The 22688-nt window shown below is 40.7% G+C and overlaps 2 protein-coding genes and 1 long non-coding RNA gene across 6 annotated transcripts; 2 read left to right on the top strand and 1 right to left on the bottom strand.

Annotated features, from left to right (window-relative positions):
- The first annotated feature begins 3774 nt into the window (after positions 1–3774).
- Positions 3775–11117, top strand: spo11 (SPO11 initiator of meiotic double stranded breaks). Of its 4 annotated transcripts, XM_020610741.1 has the most exons (13): positions 3778–3957; positions 5634–5747; positions 6480–6568; positions 6923–6989; positions 7146–7254; positions 7597–7683; positions 8421–8457; positions 8609–8718; positions 8804–8903; positions 9244–9281; positions 9644–9720; positions 10081–10192; positions 10827–11117. In XM_020610741.1, exons 1-13 carry the CDS (start codon positions 3842–3844, stop codon positions 10944–10946), a joined length of 1176 nt encoding a protein of 391 aa, XP_020466397.1. In that variant the 5' UTR covers positions 3778–3841; the 3' UTR covers positions 10947–11117. The 4 variants fall into 4 exon arrangements, with proteins under 4 accessions (XP_020466400.1, XP_020466397.1, XP_020466399.1 ...); XM_020610744.1 differs by lacking the exons at positions 10081–10192; positions 10827–11117 and adding an exon at positions 9011–9152 and having other exon boundaries at positions 3775–3957; positions 9644–9704; XM_020610743.1 differs by lacking the exons at positions 8421–8457; positions 8609–8718.
- Positions 11118–12338: 1221 nt separating this feature from the next.
- LOC109966140 (uncharacterized) lies at positions 12339–17064 on the bottom strand. The gene is made up of 3 exons (XR_002275729.1): positions 17020–17064; positions 14724–14840; positions 12339–12672 (listed from the first exon to the last, which is right to left on the bottom strand). It is a non-coding gene; the product is annotated as an uncharacterized LOC109966140 (long non-coding RNA).
- LOC109966139 (dual specificity protein phosphatase 7-like) lies at positions 16509–21709 on the top strand. Its single transcript, XM_020610771.1, has 3 exons — positions 16509–17205; positions 17933–18361; positions 19217–21709. Exons 1-3 carry the CDS (start codon positions 16836–16838, stop codon positions 19525–19527), a joined length of 1110 nt encoding a protein of 369 aa, XP_020466427.1. The 5' UTR covers positions 16509–16835; the 3' UTR covers positions 19528–21709.
- The last annotated feature ends 979 nt before the right edge of the window (positions 21710–22688 follow it).

Below are 22688 nucleotides of genomic sequence, written 5' to 3'. Positions count from 1 at the left end.
TCTATTAAACCTTACATAGCTGTCACAAGATCTTTACATACCATATTTATGGTCATATGCATGTTCCCTGTTTGGGCGGACTTTAATCTTGAATTTTAACCAGTGCAATCTGAGTGCGCACACACTCACTCACTCTCCCCACAGTGATATAAGACAATCTGCACAAAGATACACACCTCCCCACTACACTCCAACAGGTTAGAGCATGATATTATGCTCATTATGCTCATAAGACGGCCACACAGCAGTGGAAACTCTTTTAACACCCCCACAACACAGGAAACACTTTTCAGCCCCTCATAATGTTATTCTCTCCTTCTCTTCCTTGTTATCTCTGAGTTGGTGTTCTTTCTGTCTGCTGGGTTATCTCTATTTAGGAGCTCAAAGGATGTGGTCAGAGGTCAGATTAATATTTATTTCATGTGTTGCCTCAGAGAGCAGCAGGCGGTAGTCTTTTGAAGGCCTGAGGATGCAGGGAGATGGATGAGGATTGATGGAGGGGAGTCTGACCAAGTAGGCCCACAGATGATACAGTAAAACCTTTTTTCAGGGTAAACTGACCCTCAAATGAAGCAGTGTGGGGTCAGGGTGCAAGGGCAGGAGAGGGTGGAGGCACATTTTTTTCCCCTCTCTCCCTCCCTCTCTGTCTGTCCTGTACACCCTTGTCTACGTTTTTGGCGTAACCCCGCTGTGTGCGCTGCACAAACCAACAGCCTGTTAAAACAACCTAGCCAGGTGGAGCTGAGCTTTTGCAAATGTTCCCCTTCTGGTGTCTCACACGTCCAGGGGCCTCATGAACATATGAAACACAGCTGTGAGACAGGCAGAAGAAAGGGAGGGGGTGGGTATATGAAACAGAAACGGCTTTGAAATATTTTTGCTTTAGGTTTTGGGTTTGATGGCTTTTTTATAAATCTGGAGTACTGAGTCCAAATGTGTTCAGTTTCATTTAGTTTGGCACTCAATTTTTAAGAGACTGATGTTCAGAGAACTAAACCTTAAGTTTCACCAGAACTCTTTAGCTAAATTACTATTTGTTAGCTGGTCAATGCTGATGAAAAAAGAAAGAAAATATCTGATAAGACATCTGAGCTTTAGCAAACATTTTACCACTTTAAAAACAAACGCAAATTGGAACTGGCAATTGCCCTATCTCATCTTCGATTTCTACATTATTAGTTTGAGGTTACTATGACAAATCAGTTTCTTGGTAGCAAGACATGCACAGATTTCCTGCTCAGGGTCACATATAGTGTGTGATTTAGTTGCTTCTACTTGCAATCCTTCTTGCTATCACTCAGTACCTACTTTCGCCTGTGTCCGGTATGTCCGGTCTTTCCTGTGCCTGTCTGCAGCCAGGCACAGCACTCAGGAACACCAGTAAAGCTTGGATCTGATTCATAGCTCTCAGCAGTCCAACCAGACCCATCAGTTAGAGTTGGTGTCACTGATAGTCAGAGATACCATCTTAGTTAAGCTTCCCATAATGCTCAAATGAGTAAGGCTTATCCATTGTAGGATGTTATCACTCAGGCACTCTGTCACTTGTGTCATCAGCACAGAGTCCAGGTTTGACACTGAGCTGGTCACTTCACCCAGCAACATACTGATCAGCATCCGTCACTGAGGTGTGAGGGTCTGATAAAGGCCCCTGCAGCTCTAGGAAGAGGTCCCATTTATATTCTTGTCAGCGCAGAGAGAGGCCTTGGCCCTTTGACTCTTGTTCTCATCACTCTGTAATACCGTATTGGTCTGTCACTCAGAGAAGACCCTGGACGATCAGTCAGCTCCTCTTTAGAAAACGTTAAGTCTGAGGAGCCATTAGAGAGGAGATGGCATAGCCAGACTGGCCCAGGCCAAACGCTGATGGGAAACAGAGGAGCAAGGCAGCCTGAGGTAGAAAGCTGGGGGGTAGGGAGTCAGAAGAGGAGGCGGTAGTGGATGTACTGAACTATGTGGATTGTGACGGGGCGGCAGAGCTCTGTTTTCTATTTGTGAGGATTAGGTTGACAGATCTGTATTTAGTTTCTTTGGGCCTCTAGCTGCAGCTAATCCCCCTCACCTGCAGCGGGTGCCCCCCCACTCTTTCTTCTGACCCTGCAGCCCTGTACTTCCCCCATGTTCCCCCCTCCTGGCCAGCACAAACACTCATCCCGAGAAAAGCACATGACTCGTTGCACTCTGTCTCCTCAGGTTAGGGCCTCACACTCCACACAAATCTCTCCGGGGCCAAAGGAACAGCAGGGGTCTCCGACTTTGTAGAACAGAAGAAAAAGGGCCCCTACAACCTGTGGTCTTCCACAAATTAATTTTTTTTTCAGCTTGGGTGAGGGGTTGTACCTCATCACTTAGAGATGGCAATTACTCAGAAATTAAGAGACATTACTATGGAGGCAGCTTGTCAAAACCACTAAGGGGAAAGGGGGAACCTTTGGTAAATCTCCACATTAGGAAATATTCAGGGTCAGGTCAGAGCCAAAGACCTCTTCTCTTTATATTGGAGCTCCCACATACTCAGACCAGGCCTTCACACTGTGCAAGAAAGACCACAACACACACAGCAGCAATTCTAAAAGGTGGGGACTCTAAATGACATAATTGTTATAATATCTAGGCGCATTTCTCTGTTTTAACTGTTTTAATGTGACACAACTGCAAGATGATGTAAGAAACTGGTTTTGAAGGAATGAGCATATTTATAGCATCTTACAGAAACCTAAAACATGTTGGCCAGCATTATTGTTACACACAACCATCATCAAAATTATATTTAAAAATCACTTCCATATGGCTGACAGATACAATATTTGGTTTCTCAAGTACTCTAACCACAGCCAATTAGCCTCCACCCACACCACTGAAACCACCACACACAAACAGAAACACACACATAGTACACTAGACACACCTTTGGGCAAGTAGCAGCAAGCTCACACAAAGGGTCTCATTACAGAGTGCCACAGAGGGTGTTAATGTGGATTTTTCCAAATGTAGGCCCACTACAGTACCTTACATCAATGTGGTGCTAACAGGCCCACATACATTCCTAGATCTTATTAATAGATGCAGCATGCACTGACTTTGACCTGGTGGTGGAAGACTGGTAGCTTCTCGTAGTCATTTCCAGACATCAGTACTTAATGTTGTCTCTTTCGTCTGGTATTTCTACACTCTCGACTGTGACAACCTGATTGCACAAATGCAGAAAGGAGAGCGCATAAAGTAAAAAGTCCAATCACAAGAGATTGTAGAAATGAGTGTTATTATGATGTGGCACATCATTAATGTAGATTGACTAAGTGCAGAAAGAGCACATTCTTTATGAAGAGCAGCAATGCTCCTTGTAAAAAAAAACCAACTCTATTAGAAGTACAATTATTGCATTCAAGGATATAGACTATTGCTAGGAAAATGTAGCACGCCAGAAGTAGTTCTTTCATTGTGTTATTCATTGTGTAGATTATACAACTGAAATGGCTAAATCCTTGAAATAGTACTGAATTCAGGCTACTGTAGCCTACACAGTAGAGCATTTTATTTATGATTGTGTAGTAGGCTATAATCTATCTCTAAGTTATGCATGATATTTCAAAAATTGCCGTTTGGTTGACTGGATTTTGTTACCTAGATATACTAAATCTACTGAATATATTTATACAAAAAGGCTACATTTAGCATATCGTGATGTGCACATTGTCTTATTTTGTAAATATTGCGGTAGTAATTAAACCGTTGTTCAGACTGAATTATTTATGCTGGGAATTTAGCCAATCAATCCCGCGAGATTTCTACAAAATGTTTAAGCGGGAACATCGTGCTGGATGTTTGTAAGGGTACCTACATGGATACAGGAGGTGTGTTAGAGCTGTTTTCTGAAGTTGAAAAGCTCCGTGTTCAATTAATGAACAATGTCGAAGTCATGCCAGACTGCCAGCGTGTCGAAGGAGAAGTCAGTCAGTAGGTTCACAGCACCTGCTCCGGCCAGCTAACGTGATCTTTAGCTTGATTAGCTAGCATTTCATCCTGGTGTCTAGTGTAGTACTATAGCGGCATATGGAGTAATGCTATTCATGCGAAGAGGTTAATATACCAGGTTTCATTTGGACAGTTATAAAATACATAGGTTTAATGATTGATTAGGTTGTCTATGTGCGGTTTAGATAGATTTTACTGTAGTTACCGAAACTTACCAAATATAGCCTACAGTAGCTAGTCAGCTAGTGTCCCGCACTAACAAACCTTTGCCAGGACATATGCTAACGTCACCTGTTTCATGGACTCTTTTGAGATGAGCTGCTCTTCCCCTGTGGGGCAGTAGCAAAAGCTGAATTCAAGTTTAGGACCCCTCCGTCCTAAGATATTACAGTTCTTAGTCACTTTAGTACATTTCTCAGATCAGAAATGAAATTCTCTAAACTAGCCTACTTGTTCAACTTCGACATCATTTAGTCATTTGTGCACATCATATAAACAATTTCTCATTGCTTTTGAACAAATTGCAAATGCTTTGATACGTTACTAGTTGCTTATGTCATGTTGATCAACATGCATTCTACTGTTGAATAGTCTTACCTCCCAGAAGAACTAGTCACTGTCTCGTTGCAGATGTCATTACATGCAAAATGGGTGAACTTGTTGTCTTGTATAAGTCAAGCATATATACAATTATACAGCTCTATCAAGCCACATGTGTTAATGTATATCAACCAGTTCTCTACTGTAAAATAGCTGAGGTGTATCTCATTAACCTTCAATTGTCAAGAATATAGGCAGAGCACAACACAGTGTTACAATATCTGACAATGGAAAAACTAGGAAATGAACCATGTCAGCTGCTGGGAAGAAGAAGAGGAGTAGGGCTATGTGGTGGAAGGGTTGAGGACCAAAGCAGACCAATGGGAGAAGAGGCCAAGGACACAAGCATGTTCCCAATGAAATAAAAGCCACACTTGTCGACCATATTTTTAGTAACGCTTTATAAATTTAAATTTAGACACTTCACTTATAAGAGTTTGGCTTCTAGTGTGTGAATTTTGATTTCTGAACATAAAATTTGGTTAAAATAACAATTTGATAAGTACAACAGGAATTCCTATTGTGTTGAGTGAATGAAAACACAATATGTTTCCAAAGTAAAGTAATTGAAAGATGGATATAGTCAGCAATAAATCTCAACACAACTGCACAGGGCAAGACGAAAACAAATGTACCGCTGTTGAGTCAGCAGACACATATCAGTATATACTGTGGTACAGTACAGTATGTATTACACTATTGTGGGCAGTGATATGAATCAGTTACCAGGACTGTTTCATGGCAATATTCAAGGTAGCTTAATTTCTCAGGTGTTCCATTTATTTGGATTAGTCAAAGCAGACATTTCTATTTAATTGTTTTGCCCATTAACTGTTCCTCAGATTTTCCAAAAGATGTAGGATACTGGATAATTACAATCTAATATTGCTGAAGCATCATGAAAAAACTTAAGAAGCGCTATGCTAGGTTTTTGCCAGTCCATATTCAAATCTGTTATCAATTTTCATTTCTCTCTGTTGTTTTAAGGTAACTTGACTGACTGCTGCAATATTCATGTTTTTGATATATTGTCATCCTCACTGTATTGTTACTTTCAGCAAGGAAATTTTGACCTGCATTGAAAACATAATCCTAGGAATAGTGACCAGTCTGTCCAAAGATGAAGCCCCTATCCTGGCACTGCCCAACAGATCCAGCTGGGCCAATATCAGGTAACTTGACTTAGAGGCACATAGCATGCTGAAAAGTTTTTTGGTCTGCACGCTCAACACTGCAGTCGTCTGTGTAACCTTTAAAGGATAAACATAAGCAGTCCTGTTGTGTAAAGAAATACACAAACTTCCATCTGTATACATTAGGTTTTTGGGAGGTCAGGCCAGATAAGATGATCTGATTGCACTTTAATGTCCTTAAAGAGGAAATGCACCCTTCAGCTCTGTCTGAATGTGCCCACTGCATGAATAACCAGGTGGGTTAAAAACAAAACTCAAAGAGAGACTGAAGTTGAAACAACTTCCTGCGCTTAAAAGATGATGATAAGGAATTGAAAAGCACTGGCCTAAACACGTACAGAAACACAAATTTGCACAGTGCTTTAATGTGGCTGGTCTGCATAGGCCTTATGCTCAGAACAAAGCAGACTGTCTGGTCTTGTTTAGAACAAACGTTGCTGCAGCCTACAGCACATTCTGGCTCAGCCTGAGTGCCAGAGGTTTCACAGAGGAATCAAGACGGTGAGATGTGGGGGAGGCCTCCTGCCTTCTCACAGGTAGCCCTCAGGGTGTGGGGACATTTAGATGGATTACAGGTGGTAGCCGATTTTCAAAGCTGAAAAAGTAAATGTAGCGCATGCATGATCTGTATACATATTCTGTAACAGCCAATTTTCTTTCCTTCTTTTCCAAATGAATTCCCATACGTTTTTCTTTCATCACCTGCTTAAGTTTTGACAGTGCCATCGGGCTTCAGATGGTTTCAGGAAGTTCTATCACCACCATTAGGAGTGACTGTCCTTCATCTGTCACTAAATTTGGTGAGAAGATACACACACTTCTGTTCTATTTTGCTTCTTGTGCGATTTTTATGTTCTTGACACCCGACATTGCTTCAGTCATATAAAACCTTTACAGTTGTACTTCATGTGGCTTTCATTTGTATTCTTATAAGCTGCACAAACAGCAGTAAAAGTCAGGCCTACTTTTAGGTGACAAATTGGCTGAGACAGAACATTTTGAAAGAGGCTTTTAGTGGTTGCTTTGCCACATGGATATCCTAATTAAGAACAATTTTCTTTTCACTCTAGCCCTTTAAAGATGTGATATAACACCCAAGACAGTGTTGAATGTTTCAGATAATATTAATCGTTTTTATTTGTTTCTGTTTCAAGCACAAATAGTCAAGATTCTCTCCGTCATCTACAGACTTGTCCAGAGCAACTCGTATGCGACGAAAAGGTGGTTATTTCACCATCAGTTCACTGTTTAAATAAATTAATGAATAAAGCCAGATAAAATTCACACTCTGTACATGGCTGGCTGTTTTGTGAAGAAGTTGTGTTTTGCTCAGTTACTGCTGAATGTGAGCTCATGAAGATTTACCTGTTTCCACAGAGACATCTATTACAGCAATACACAGCTCTTTGGTTCCCAGTCAGCCGTTGATAGTATAGTGGATGATATCTCCTGCATGCTGAAGGTTCCTCGCAGATCACTTCATGTGGTGAGTGTGTCCATGTAATGTAAGAGACCATTTATAATATGACTCAATGGCAGAAAAGACAGACCTCAGACATTAATGCCTTGTAGCAAATTCCAAGGCATTTGCTTTGCTGTTATTAGTTCAGGTCCCACAGATGAAATCTGTTAGGTTAGCATGGCATTTTAAGCATTTTGTTCTGCTTCATATCTCAGGAAACACCTGTGGAAAACATTTGGTCCTTGTGATCAGACAGAAATTGATTTTGTTTGAATTCAGTGAGGCACACTAAGAGGTACATGTCCATGTGTATGTGAGAACATGACCATGCATTAACTTGAGTATGTGCAACATTTATGTCACCAGTTGGCCACTTCCAAGGGATTGATCTCAGGTGATCTGTGTTACATGGAGGAGGACGGCACAAGGATCGACTGCTATTCCAGCTCTACTGTAAGTGCTGTTAACAGACACCAACTGCCCCGTTGACTGAGAAACATGACATCAACTATAACTTAAGCCCCTCTCAGACACGGTAGTCATGAATCTGCAGGCTGCATATAGCTGTGTAGCGGATGCTTTTTCGGCATTCAGACATAGAGCTGCCAGCGAAGCTTTGTTCAGATATAGCAGGACCTAGCACAGCAGACACACAGAGGATGACCAGTTCTTTGATTACCATGTTGGAGCAATTTCCAGACATTCTGCATTAGCTCATGATGCTAAACTGTATCTTCTCTGTGCCAGTTCAAAATAATCTTTGTACATGCTAGTGATGTTAATGTTCTTTTTATATTTGAGGGGGGTGAAGATACAGTTTAGCACCATGAGCTCCCATAAAGAGAGGGAGCAGCAGTAGCGAGAACAAAGCAGTGCATCAGAGAAAAGGCTGTGTGCGGGTGCATCTTGAGTAGTAGTATCATCCTCTTGAGCGTGCCCTTACTGGCATTTTGACCACTTCAATTCAGACATGTAGCCAGATAGAAAGTAGTCGGCTATGTTCACTTGTTTTAATTATATCGCCTCCCTCCACAGTCCTGTAGAACATGTGATATAAACAATATGCAAATATTGCTCTACATTACAGTTAAAAACCAACGGTATTACTACAAGATATGGCTTAGGAAGGAATAAATTCAAGTGACAAACATCTTTTACTGGTTAAACCAGCTCTTGTGCCTGTGTTTTAGGCTGCTGCGGTATCATCAAATATAGCTGGGATTAGAAGTATCCTTTGTAAGGTGACAACTTTACTGTGTTTGTGGAAGAGAAAACTTTGTGTCTGTTTCTGCATGTGTCTTATCTTTGTTCACTCTTTCTGTGATGACCATTACAGCCCCTTGGTCGGAGGGTCTTTGTTTTCCTTGACCTTATTCAGATATTGTATCATCTGCAAAATTTGTATTGATCGTTGAAAAGGATGCAACATTCCAGAGACTGCTGGATGACGACTTCTGCACAAAGCTCTCTCCCTGCATCATGATCACGGTGTGGCTTTGAATGTTGTCTCTTCTCAAACAGGGGTAGTAACAGTATTTTGTGTACATAACAGGTGTGTGTTTGTGTGGATCAGGGTAAAGGCGTGCCAGATGTGAACAGCAGGCTGATGGTGAGGAAGCTCTGGGACACGCTCCATATTCCTGTCTTCGCTCTTGTAGATGCGGACCCTCACGGTACACATCATGTCTGAGTACAAACCAGTTTTACGTCTCACACATAATTTGCTTAGTTTCCCATATTCAACAATACAACTCTTTTCTTCATTGTACACACACTGTAGGGTTGCATGTCCCACTAAGCCCCCAGATGTTAGCACCTGTCCAGTGCATCATGATGCTTAGTCTGGCTATCATTTCAACTGGGATGGTTCTGTTTCTGTCAGTCTCCATACTTCCAACCCTTTTCCATGGCGAGACACATATGTAATACGTTACTTTGTACTAAGCTCAAAGGATAATTGCTCTGGTATGTTGGTGATTACAGCATTTCTGCCTCTCCCTCTGATTTTCTTAGGCATTGAGATCATGTGCATCTACAAGTACGGATCAGTGGTGAGTCCCACCATGTCAGTTATTCCTGTACTGTATATTATCCATTGTGGCCTGTTCAGTGTCTCCGTGGTGGCAGCATGTAATTATGCATCCCTTTAAGTAAAAATGGATCAAACATCCATCTCAGAATATTTGAACTGACTTGGTATAAAGTGAAAATGTTGAGCGTGTGGAAATCTCTTTGTACGTAGATCTGTGCAAAGTTTGTGTAATCGTTATTGTGTTCATTAACTACATGTTTAAGCATAACCACATTATTAAGGTACAGTGCTGATTATCTGTGTGTTTATTTGTGATATGCTGTACTTTGCACGTGTTGTGTGACTGGGTGTGTGTTTGTGTGGGCGCGGGTTTTTTCGCAGGCCATGTCTTTTGAGGCCCACAGTTTGACCGTCCCCAGCGTTATGTGGCTAGGCCTCCTCCCCTCTGACCTCCAGAGGTTTGGACTCAACATTCACTACTTCCTACTTCCTCCTCCTGCCTCTAATTGGGATTATATTCTGAGGACATTTTGATTGTTTGTTTTGGTTACTGGTTTTCTTTTTTCCTCTCAGGAACTGCATCTGAGAGCATACTGAGCTTTAAGTATATGTCCCCTTGAACAAATTTAGGACATAAAGGCTTGTCAGATGTCAGAAGGCTTATGTTCCACCATAAACATGCACATAATATAATGAAAGTCTATTGAGAGTAAGAGGAAACATACTGTAGGAATGACATCCATCAGCAGAGCTGCCTGCTGGCATTTACAAAAAATTAATCAGATCAAGTGTAGTAAAATTAACATTAAATTCTTTAGGTTGCGGGTTCCTGAAGATGCCCTGATCCCCCTCACCAAGAGAGATGAAAGCAAACTCAGCAGCCTTCTCAAAAGGCCCTACTTAACCAGCCAACCAGACTGGCAGAGGGAGGTGAGAGAGCAAGCAAAGTGCTTAAAGTAACTAATAGGGGTTAGTGTTTGAGAGCTGCAGTAAGTGTGATGAACAAAAGTAACTGAAATGTGTCACTTTAAGTAGCATACTGTAGTTTGTGTGGTTAAAGGATTCACTAATATTTATTTACATATAGCTTTTGGGGTGTCCTATTGAAATATATGTATTAGTCATAACCACTGTGAGACTTCATATACTTTAGATTGTTTTGGTCCCAGTTGAAGCAAAAAAAAACCATTTGACTCAGTGGGATGAATGTCAGTTTTAACTTTGTGGTTTTCAAAATGAACTATAACATCAGTTAAAAGGATAATGCTGTGATATTTTTGAACACTGCTTTGTGGGCCTGTTTGATAAAATGTTAGTCTAAAGCCCCCTGCCCCCTTTTTGAAAAGGGGAAAAAAAGAAAAGTTCTTCCTCAGAGGTTTACACAGTTTGCTCATGTGACACATGGCAGAGGAATGTCGGTGAGAGGGCTCTTAGCTGGTACTGAGGACAGAATAGCCACTCTGCTGTGGAGTGGCTGTTAGGGATAAACACCTGATGATTTATGCTTGTTTTCATGGTTTGCTTTTGCATGTCTAATAAAACGGTGTGTTTATTCTTTCTGCAGATGGAGTTGATGCAGCAGACTAAGGTAAAGGCTGAAATCCAGTCCCTGGCAGCCATAGCTCCGGATTTCCTCACCAACACCTACCTGCCCAACAAGCTGCGTTATGGAGGCTGGGTGTGAGCGCAATGCTGCCACCTAGTGGAATAAGGAGTGAACTGTGCTGCCTACTTTGTCAAAAAAAAAAATTAATTTAATTTTGTTTGATTTGTAATGTTTACACATTGATCAGTGAATGTGTGTTTCTTTGTTTTGGAAATGCCTCATTATATCATTAAAACCCCTGTAATCCCACTGAGAAATCTGAGCATTTTGTTGCTGGCTTTGTTTATATTCCCAAGATGTTTGGACCTGCTGGTGCACAAACATACAAAACCACAGAGCATGCTAGTGCAAAGACTGGAAGTGAGCAGATGAGAATGATGATTTAGTGGTTTGGAATTGACTGTTGATTCATTACAACAAATCTGGGCTCCTGCTGCTGTTCTTTAATATAATCTGTTCTCCAGCAGATGGAGAAAGTTTGGATTAAATGGAAGGATGAGGCAATATCTGAGCTTCATCAGGGAAGGATGATTGCTCCTCTGTCCTTTTTCTGTTCTTTTACTTAAATATTTTAAAACATTTTTTTCTGCCAGCAATGAAACATTGCCTTGATGAGCCGATACTGATTATAGGTATTTAAAAAAAGAAAAAAGCTCTTCAGTTTCTTTCTTAGTTATGCAGCCAGAGATGCTGCTTGACCTGATGCCAGCAGAGAAAAAAGAAGTTAAAAGCAGCTGTACAAAGATGGTTTTGGCGCTGTAAGGAAAAATGTCATCACCAGTTTTAAAATAAAATCATGTTTCAATTGATGACATTGTGAATATTGAAATAATTATCAGAATGTGTGGAACAGATGAATCTAGTAGTAAATGAAAGCTGTGTAGAGTTCATTTTAGCTTATCATATGTAGATCTTAAATCTGCTGTGATTTGATTTAATGTAACCAATGATCTTAACATCAACAGTGACCTAGCCCCTCCCTGTTTTCTAACATGAGTGGGACCTCTGTTATAGCTTGTGCATCTGCTTTACATGAGTAGCTGTTAGACAGCTCTTCATACAAGACATGTCTTCAAGAGGCCTTCGCTTTTCCACTTGTCAAAGACAGCTGACTACAGAGCAGAGTGAAAGCAAGTAGTCTTTCTGGCTTCTGACATAACATCCTCTCTGGTCTTGGAGGCCACAGACTAGTGTGCAGTCAGCCATGTCTCACAAGGCGTTTTCCATCTGTTATATCAACGTGGACCAGGACGTGTTCAGGTACAAAAAACTGCCTGTGTGGCATTAGGAGACAACTGAGAGGAAGATGAAGCATTTTTATATGAACAATTTTGGTTGAAGTTTCCTGAATAGTTACATCTTTTCACATGGTCAAAGTGGTGCCATTAATAACTGTACAGTGTTATTTATTATTCAGGTACAGTTTTCTTTATCGCACTGACCATCTGTCTTCATTTGTTGTCTGATAATGTTAGTTAAAAGTAGCCAGGCACAGGTTATATTATTATTATCTGACCTTTATGGAAAAAAAATAATGGATGTGTACTTTGCTTACTTTGAAAATGTACAGGAAAAATGTCTTGGCACATTTTTAATGCTCCATTTTTTCCTGTTCCATTTCTACTAATGGTATCTCATATGGACGGTGATCCATCGGTGCCCTTTCCTACTGTTGTGGCTAGTGCTTTCCTGCAGCTGGCTGGGAATTCATCACTGGGGAGCAATGCCCAAAAGTGCTGTGTGATGACTGATCCGGCCTCCAGACATCTGGTCCAAGCTCTGTCTTCTTCTATGTCCAAAGGCACTTCAACAAATGATGGTCAGTCATAAGGAGAACATTACTTTTATTAGTGCATCCTTTTTAATATGATTCATTGCTAGATTAGTAACATTAGTGGTCATTTAAATGTAAACAAATGATCTATATCAGGGGTTTTCAACCAGTGGTCCACAGCTCCTTGGTGGTCCGTTACCATTCAATAATGTAATTTCACTATAGGAATCATGATTTTTTTTTTTTACACATTTCTATGTATTAATTTGTTTTTGTGGATAATGAAATTCATCCAAATATATAAAAGTTAGAAAAGCCAAGATGACTTTCAAGATTAAATAAGTGCTCATCTGGTCTACCCATCACACAACAGTGGTCCTCAGGTTGCTTCGTAGTCACAATGGCGGTCCCTGGCCCACAATCAGTAGAAAACCCCTGATCTATATTATATTTGGTGGGTTGATTATAATTAAGAACTTTGCCTCTGTGCTGTATAGATCCAAAGCATGAAGCCAGATTGACTCCAGTACCCACCATGCCACCTGCTGACCAGGCTGTAGGTTCTATATGGCCTTTTCTGGCTGCAGAGATAGTGCAGAAAAGCAACAGGGTAGTAAGAGAGGCCAGTGGGGAGCTGCAGGAGGACGTCCCAGAGGCGCACTCTTTCTGCACGGGTCTTTACACATGAAACAAAGATACTCTTGCCAAAGAAAACTCTTCATTCAACTCTCATTTTCTTCCCTTCCAGCAAGACTGTACTTATCGTGCTGGTCCAGGAGGCACATGAAACTTTTCAGGGAGGAGTAAATTCCTCATGGGACTTGAATATGAGCTAGCTGACACACATGGCAAGGATACTGGACTACTGTTCACCTCCTGCTTTGTAGCTACTGACAGCCATGTTTCAGTGATTCAGGGTAGAAGAAACAGTGGGGTCAAGAAGTTTATCTTCCGTCACAATGACGTCAGATCTAAGTACTGACACGTGACACAAAGTATTTTATTGCATTGAGCAGTCTTTACATAAAACCCTCGAGGTGGCACACTACAGAGGCTATACAGCAAAGAGTTTGTTTGTTAGTATGTTTAATTCCTTGGTTGAACTTAAGATTACGATATTCACACGAATCAATAATTATCACTTCCAATTCGGATACATCATTAGCAATAAATCCAGTGTGTGGGTTGCTTAAGCATAAATATTAATTATTAGTTGTTACCAAAGGCTTCATTTATGTCCAGCACTTTAGTTTTTATATTATTTGCAAGTATATTTCATTCTTTGCATCATAGCCTTGAGCTGAAATTTTATTCAAATGTCAAGATTCTAGGTAAAAATTTACAAGTGGCTATAGGTGAATCTATATTCTGTAAAATAAAATAATGAATTACAGATGAAAAAATGTCTGACCTAAAGTTCTGATGCAATTACAAAACAGCATACATCAGATTTCCTTTATTACTTTTATAATTTCAGTGATTTGTATAATTTAATAAAATCCAACATGGCATTCCGTTTCAGTAGTTTTATCTCCCACCCCCCGACCACCTCTTGGGGGGCACCGTTACTTATAACAACTTAGAAAATGTATGGGGGGTTAGGTGGGTTGTCTTATGTGACAGCTAATGTTAATTAGGCCATACAATATATGTGTTATGCAACATCTGATCTACTAATTTGAATAGTCTGAACATTTCATACTAGACGTTTTAAGTGCACAAGTACAAAATGACTGAGGTAACAGATGGAATGAAATTTCCCACCTCAGCCCAATCCAGTTATATAGACAGCATACATTCTTTAATCCCTAATGTGGTGCAATCATGTTTTTGTGTGTTCATACAGTTTTAGGTGTATGCATTTATGGTGATACTCAGGATGTATATAAATGTATATGTGAACTATTACATTACATGTTCTTGGCAAAAAGATTAGCTGTCATATGTGTTCCAATGTGTCCTTGAATGTGAAATTGTGTAGTGCTGCTCATGTATAATCAGGAAGGCCGTTGTGTGGTCATTTACCATTTACCATTTCATCTAGCTGTTCATTCATAAAATGCATTTCACAGTGTTCTCACTTTCACCACATGGAGGCACGTTGAGTCTCCCATTTGCAGCTGTAAGGCCGTTACGTCAGACACCACCTCCCTCTGCAGATGACTCATAGCTGGTGCAGCAGCTTTCATGATGAGCCGCTAGATGGTGTCAGGAGAGAACATGATATTGTGTTTCTATCTAGATAACATGGGAGATCACTTAAAATGCAGCGGACACACTTCCATGTACCTCACAGCATGTGTCCTCGTATTAGACATGTAAAACCAGATGCTGTGGAGCATTTTAAAAGAATGGGATTGTCAGACATTATTACCATTAATGTAGCAGCCTTATTTTAGATAGCTTTTTCATACAAGGTAGTATTGTTTTACTTATATATTCTATATTATTAAACTACTTGAATTAAAGCCCTTTACTTCCCACTGTACATCTGCACATGACAGAAGTGTGTCTGTGTGCCCACCGAGTATGCGTGAAAGCCCTCAAAGCAACACTTGACATGCAAAACCTCAAAGATGTTTCCTCTCTTTCCTCCGAGAGAATTACCTACTGTGGGCTCAGGCTTGCAGCACATTATGTAACCAGTGCTGGTGGAAGTAGAGCAGTCAGGTGACCAGCACTGTCATGCAAGTCCAGGCAGCTCAGAATCAAGCTTTGAGTTGCAATGCTGTAGCTACAGGCTGGGTTGTTCAGGTGATTTTGGTTTCAAATATTAAGACATGAGTGGCACGGTGGAACAGTGGTGTGTGTGTGTGTGTGTGTGTGGTTGTCTGTCTCTAAGCCCTGTGACAGACTGGCGACCTGTCTTGGTGGACCCTGGCTCTCGCCCTGTGTCAGTAGGAACTGGCACCTGCCCACCACATGTAATAAGCGGTATAGATAATGGATGGATATTAAAACATATTCCTTATGTGGTTCATAAAGAAGCACATCCTTTCCTCTAAACCAAATCTTGATTTATATACTGTAAATCCAGTAAGCCTCCAAATGGCGGGAAAGACTCCTGTGTGCATTGTGTGATGCACTGTTAGTTGCAGGCTGCTCAGTTCCTCATTGTGAAAAATCTGATAATGAGTATTAGGGAAGATAACAACAAACTTCTGCAATGAAATCTGCTGCTCTTCTGCAACAACATGCATCACTAATTCAAAGTACAGAGTGCACTTGTAATCCTTTAGTTGGTATGATACAGCTAGTATTGTTCTGTGAGGTTACGTACTGTATAGATGTATAGTTATGGCATCAGATAAAATACAGTGTCATAGGACTTGTTTTTCTAAAGGGCTTCAAACTTAAAAAAAATATAGGTAAAAGGAATGTATCTTTCGCAGTAATAACACATTAACATGTGTAATAATACAGTCCTCTTGTTTGTCATGTGGGATGAGGTGGGACAAGAATTTGTACTCTCAAAAATAAGAATCAAGGAAGCTGCATGCCAGTAGTGTGCAAGATTATCTGTATATTAACTCAGACGAACTTGAGCCCCCATGGAAGTGACACTGAAAATAATTAAAATAAGTTATACAAGGGCACTAGATGGTGATTTGGTCGCCTAGAACAGAACTTATTTAGTCCCTTGGAAACATGTAAGAATCACATCTAGTGATTTTCAATAAACTTGCCATAATATCACAGACAGAACTGTAACGACAATGTTATAGCGATTGCCGAAATGATTCATCTGGGACCTACTCATACCAAACTTTGAGATTGTTCTACTATGACTTTAAATCATAAGGAACAAACTCCTCCCTCTCTACTGTCAAGTAAAAAAACCTCCCATGCATCGGAATGGTAAAAAGAGAGTGTACATGGAGGAGCCCGGTAACATGGGAAGTAGTTGAAGTTGATGAAGAGATTATTGGCTCTAAAACAGTCACGTTTAAACTTGTATCTCGTGAATCCGAGGCTAAATGGGTCTCCATTAGCCCCGGGGCAGGTCCAACTCACTGACTGATGGAAACAGAGAAGAGGAAAAAAGGGAAATCTGTTCTCTCAAGCTGAAGCGCCATGCACTGGCCGGGCACAATCTCACGCGTCCGGTTTTCTGGTGAAATGTAGTTTATGGTCGTGCGATGGAGCATGTAGTAAGTGTTTGCGCTCGCATGTAGTATGCTATTGAGTCCGATATGTCTAATGTGACGCCGAGTAAAAGCGTGGAATGGCTGCAGCTGGAGTTAGAGTCCGGAGGCACTTCTCTGCTCCTGCTCGACTGCCGTTCACATGAGCTTTATGAATCATCCCACATAGAGACCGCCATAAACCTGGCTATACCGGGGCTAATGCTCCGGAGGTTCAAGAAGGGCAACATACCTATCCGGACTATCATCCCCAGCCATGAGGATAAGGAGAAGTTCATTAAGCGGTGCAAGACGGACACGGTGGTCCTGTACGACGAGTGCACCGTGGACCTGCAGGCAAGTGGATCCCCGGCGTCGGTCCTGGGTCTGCTGCTTCAGAAACTATGGGAGGACGGCTGCAAAGCATATTACTTGGAAGGTAAATAGGGTTGCTGGCGAATTGATCCAAGCAACAACGTAACTGCACTTTTTAATATCTTTAAAATAGATAACGTGACTTATTTATAGTGTGTTTGCGATTGAGTTCATAACGTAGCTATAAGTTAGTAGTGACGTTAACTGACACCCCTTTAACATTTTATCCGATCACTAAAATGTTATTTGCAAGTGTCAAGCTAGTTTATGCTCATTAACGTTAGCCTAGCTCCATAATAAACTGAATTAAAGGCTACCGACTTGTTTTTTCGGAAGCGATAAATGCAGCAGACGTTTTTACGGGAAGGTGGTTTAAACTTTCAAATGGCGACATATTAATAAAAACTAGACTGTAATGTTTAATAGTCTTCATTATCGTTGTGTTACAAACGTTGACGCCGCTTCTGCGCTAAAGTTCAGGCGTTCCGTACATGTGTTGTGGGTTTGTAGGCTGTTCAAAACTTTATTGTGTGTCACTGAGATTCTCAATTAAAATTCCAAAATGGCCGCGCCATGTTTTGCTCTAGCAGGAACAGGCATGCATTTCATGAATGGTCTTTTAGAGGGGAACGTGAGCTCCTTCTTTAAGGCTCTGCTTCAGTACCCAGTTATTTTTTTATTTTAAAAAACTAAAATTAGTCATTTATATGAGGTCTTACTTTTTTTTTTTAAGTCATTTATCAGACTTTGACTGTTGTGTTCTGCTGTGTTGTGTTCTGGCTCTTGTCCAGGGGGATTTACAAAGTTCCACACAGATTACCCAGAGCACTGTGAGACTCTCCTCGACAGCTCCTGTCCCAGCTCCTCTCCTCCGCTGTCAGTTCTGGGTCTTGGAAATCTTCGGATCAGCTCAGATTGTTCTGACGGGGAGTCTGATCGTGAGCCGAGCAGTGCCACAGAGCCTGAGGAGAGCCCCATCCCAAGCAACCAGCCTGCCTTCCCTGTCGAGATCCTTCCCTACCTTTACCTGGGCTGCGCCAAAGACTCCACTAACCTGGATGTGCTGGGCCAGTACAACATCAAGTACATCCTGAATGTCACACCCAACCTCCCCAACATGTTTGAGCACGACGGCCACTTCAGGTACAAACAGATTCCCATTTCGGATCACTGGAGTCAGAACCTGTCCCAGTTCTTCCCAGAGGCCATATCCTTTATAGGTAAGTAGCTCAGTTCCTGTCTTTTTAAAACAACATTTACAGACACACTCGCACTTTTCAAAAAAAGTGTTCTTAGTTTGTGTTGTTTGTCTTGTCAAAAAATAAGCCTATGTAAGCAGGGTACCTTTTAGTGTATGAGACCTATACCGAAGTAATAATTAAGTCATCGTTTGCTAGTTATGTTTAATAATAATGTAAAATCAATACTGGCAAATTATTTATTGACAGCAATTATGTGGTAAGCTGGTTTATGGCAGGTGGGCTGCTGTCAGCTGTTGTATCACTGAACTGCTTTTATACAGAGCAAAAACTCTTTACTCTTGAAACCGAACAGATCTTTTGTTGGTGGTACCACAACCTTATGTTTCAGTTTCATTTTTCACTCATCACATCTTACCATGACTGCACCTGAAACCACAGAAAGCGCAACTTGTTTGTTTAGTGGCAGCCGGGTTTTCTGTGATGAACTAGTTTCCACAGAGCTTTAGAGGTAAAATGAGGAAGGAAGTTCTGTTTCCACTCTGGTGTTGTGTTTGATTGCAGGGTCACAACTTAGGTGAAGTTGACATTTGTTTGCTAATGTCTTTAACTAACAGGATATTAGATACACTGTTTACTAGTTCACATGGACTATTAAAACAATAATTGAGCCTCTCAGTCAACAACAGCGCCTTATTGTGCCATCGGCAGTGTTACTTGTTGTGTCAACACTGAGCCAGATCACACTGACAAAAGCCCTTAAACATTGTAGCACGAGGAAGTATGAATCAATCAAAATTTTTAAGATAGTTTTAAAAGTGCAAGGGCAGAATTGCTGTCCTTCCGGCGGAATATAGTTTTCTTTTGCTCTCACAGACGAGGCTCGATCGAAGCAGTGCGGCATCCTGGTGCACTGCCTGGCCGGCATCAGTCGCTCAGTCACAGTAACCGTGGCCTACCTGATGCAGAGACTCAACCTTTCACTCAATGATGCTTATGACTTTGTCAAGAGGAAGAAGTCCAACATTTCACCGAACTTCAACTTCATGGGTCAGCTCCTGGACTTTGAGAGGACATTGGGGCTGCACAGTCCGTGCAATAACCGTTCTGCCAGCGAGGAGCAGCTCTTCTTCACCACACCGACCAATCACAACGTCTTCCAGCTGGACACACTGGAGTCGACATGAGGATTGATTGGACAGCTGTTTTGTCGTTTCCTGCGGTGTCTCGGAGGTTTTCCGAGCCTGTCAGATGCCTAGCTAGCTGACACAAGGAGGAAGTCATTCACAGTATTTCTGCACCAAAAGGAGCTACAATGATTTGTTAAAGGAACAGCACAAAGAACACACTGCCTTAATGACTAACACAAGGATGAATTTTACTCTCCACATGGCATTAATGAGTGGTCATGTACAGTCATAATAGCAGGACATTTCATAACTTGTCTGTTAAATCTGGGACTGTCGTTTGACTAGCACTTGTTATTCACCAGCTGTAAAATGGACGTTCATGCATATCTTTGTATCAGTTATGATTATTGCCTTGATGGTCTAAAAGGAGTCTTTAGCTAATCGGAATGTTTTCTGGGGACCAATCTGAGATGTTCTGGTGGTACTCTAGCTGAGGGAATAAGCTACTGCAGTGACCTTGAATTATCATCCAGTTTCATTTCTGATGTCTGGTTACAACTCTCTTGCAATAGAATGGCATAACCTTTGAAAGCAGGGTTTTTTCAACTTCTTTTAGTCAGAAAACCTTAACTAATCTAATATCTGGCAAATACCACAGTGTTAGCTATGTGGCCACTTGTTGTGAAATAATGTTAAAACATACTGTTCTTCAGAAACCCTACTAAATATTCTGTTGCTTACAACTGCATTTAATTACCTTCTACCAAGGACCTTCTTTTATAACCTTTTACATCATATTGCCTGTTGCTGTTGAGGCCTTGACCATGCCAGAAACTAAAATTGATCTAGCTGTCAGTTACCAAGTCAAGGTATAGCCTAGTGTAGGGCTGGATAAAAAAAAATCTTCTGATTAATTCTGATTTTTAAAATCCCAAGATCGATCGTTGCGTTTGTGCCTTTTCTCAGTAAACATGCACATCTGTGATAAATGTTATGTGTATGCTGGTTCAGCAAAATGTTTGAAGAAACTGTGTTATTACAACATTCAGTAAAGGTTATTTAAAGTTAAAAAGAAACATAGATGACAGCGGGCTAAATGAGCTGTCTTGAGTCACAACACTCCTGTAAACCGCCACATGAATACTGACAGTCTATGCAGACCAACCCCGGTTTACTCCCGATGGTTTGCTGGCTCTGGCCATCTGGTAACAAATCTACAGATCACATCTGCAAGAGGGGTAGACTAAAGCAGCACAGACTAGTTAGGACATTAATATTTCTGCCCTGTGGGTGATCAGACTGATTAAAGTGGATTTCTAGACTTAGTTGAAAGTCCATATGTAACTCTATGGATTAGCATTTATTTCTCAAATATGCATAGCAATGACACCCTCGAACGTGGTGAATGTTTTTTTAATCATGTGTGTTTTGCACACATAGGCCTAACAAAATACAGTTGTGTCATGTTGTAGTCATTTTGCATTTACCAAGGAAAATAGATTCTCGATCCATATAATTGGAAAATGTGTTTACAGTATAGCCTATAAGCACTTTACACAATTTTATACAACAATGTTGCTCACTTGTTGAATGGAAAACAAATTTAAGTTCCCATGATAAATACTGAGAAGCTCTTTTTTACCACATTGATATTTATATGATGTAAATGATTAATCAAGAATCGAAATTAACCAGTTCGGGACTTTGTGACTCAAAATCAAAAATCAGGAGATTAGTGCCAATATCCAGCCCTAGTATAGTGTATACTGTAGGAGTGGTTTTAACCACAAAGGAACAATTGTGTAAGTAAACAGTGTGGTTGTCCACTTTATTTTTTACTCTTGACAGTCTTCAGGCTGCAGCTACTCCTTCTGTGGCACTTTGATATTAAGGGAAACATGATGTGTAATTAGCTGTTCTCTATTGCCAGTCTCGTCTCAGAACAAATGCATGAGTTTGATGTGTAACAGGGAGTGAAAGGAAATGAGTCTGACTAATGTGTTCTTACCTCACTGAGAGACATTTTCAGGGATTTTTATACAAGGCATCTGTATCTTGTCATGGCCTCTTAAAGTGCATCCAAGGGCTGTTTTGTTTGGTATGTTTGTGTATATGTACATAAAGTCAGGTCGTTATGGGGGACATTTTCTCAAAATCATGAAGGATGCGAAAGTGGCCCTATTTTGAACCTTATGTACAGTATATGTAAAATTAAATGTCTAAGACATTCTGTATGCGTTTCTACAACAAATATATTGTATATTTTTACTTGAATGTTGTTTTATGGCTTTGTTTGACTTTGGATTTTTTGTACTGAAAGTCAATAGCACGCATTCATAAAACAAACAAAAAGGGTTGCGTGGTTCAGTCAGTACGAAAGAATCAACTGAGAATTGTGTGTTACGCTGCGCAACCCCTGTTTTCTGTCCACTATGATGCTTGGCTTCCTGTCACCGCAAGCTTTCGCACACAAAGACAAGTGACAGGGCTAGATCTGTCAATACCACAGTGCAACCACACCCACTACCAGCCACTCAGCCAGAGCTTAAAGGAAGAGGAAGGTGACCGCATATACTGTACTCTACCACAGAGACCAGCTAGAAAATGTCATTCAAGTGTTGCACATGAGTCATTTGATGTGTGTTAGCCTCAGTTAAGCATTTAGTTTTTTTGTTATTATGATTTTAAGTATAAGAATATGTGAAGCTATAAACACATTTAGTTGTCTGAAAAAAGAGGAAATGAGAATTCCCAAATATCTACACATACACATTTACATAATTTGTCTTTTACTATTCTCACGGAACAATTTTAAAAGGACACCAAAGCAAAATTGTATTTATTGCTATATTCAGTTTGAAAGTTACCACAAGTCAAACAGGGAATCTTAAAAACCAGTGTAGAGTGGTACGTAATGCCAGCAACTGCAAGGTGAATCACAATAGGTAGCTACGTGTACTGTATACTGTAAGTTACTGCTAGTGGCAGAAATCCACATTTCCAAATTTGTTTGTTACGGTGCTGGAACAAGTGTGTGTGTGTGTGTGTGAGTCTTACTGTGTGTTTTCTCAGCTTTCCACTTTGTCGCAGCTCTTCGAATACTTGATTGGTCTTTCTACTATGTTTCTACCTTCCTCCCTTGCTGGAGAATTATTCACCAGGTGACAGAAGGATAATGCAGTAAATTTCCTTCCCTGAAGGAGAAATCATCTCATGAA

The sequence above is a fragment of the Monopterus albus genome, unplaced genomic scaffold (genome assembly GCF_001952655.1).
Source record: "Monopterus albus unplaced genomic scaffold, M_albus_1.0 scaffold106.1, whole genome shotgun sequence".
Classification (NCBI taxonomy): Eukaryota; Metazoa; Chordata; class Actinopteri; order Synbranchiformes; family Synbranchidae; genus Monopterus; species Monopterus albus.
The sequence above is the reverse complement of the archived record's forward strand: the minus strand, read 5'-3'. Positions and strand labels throughout refer to the sequence as shown.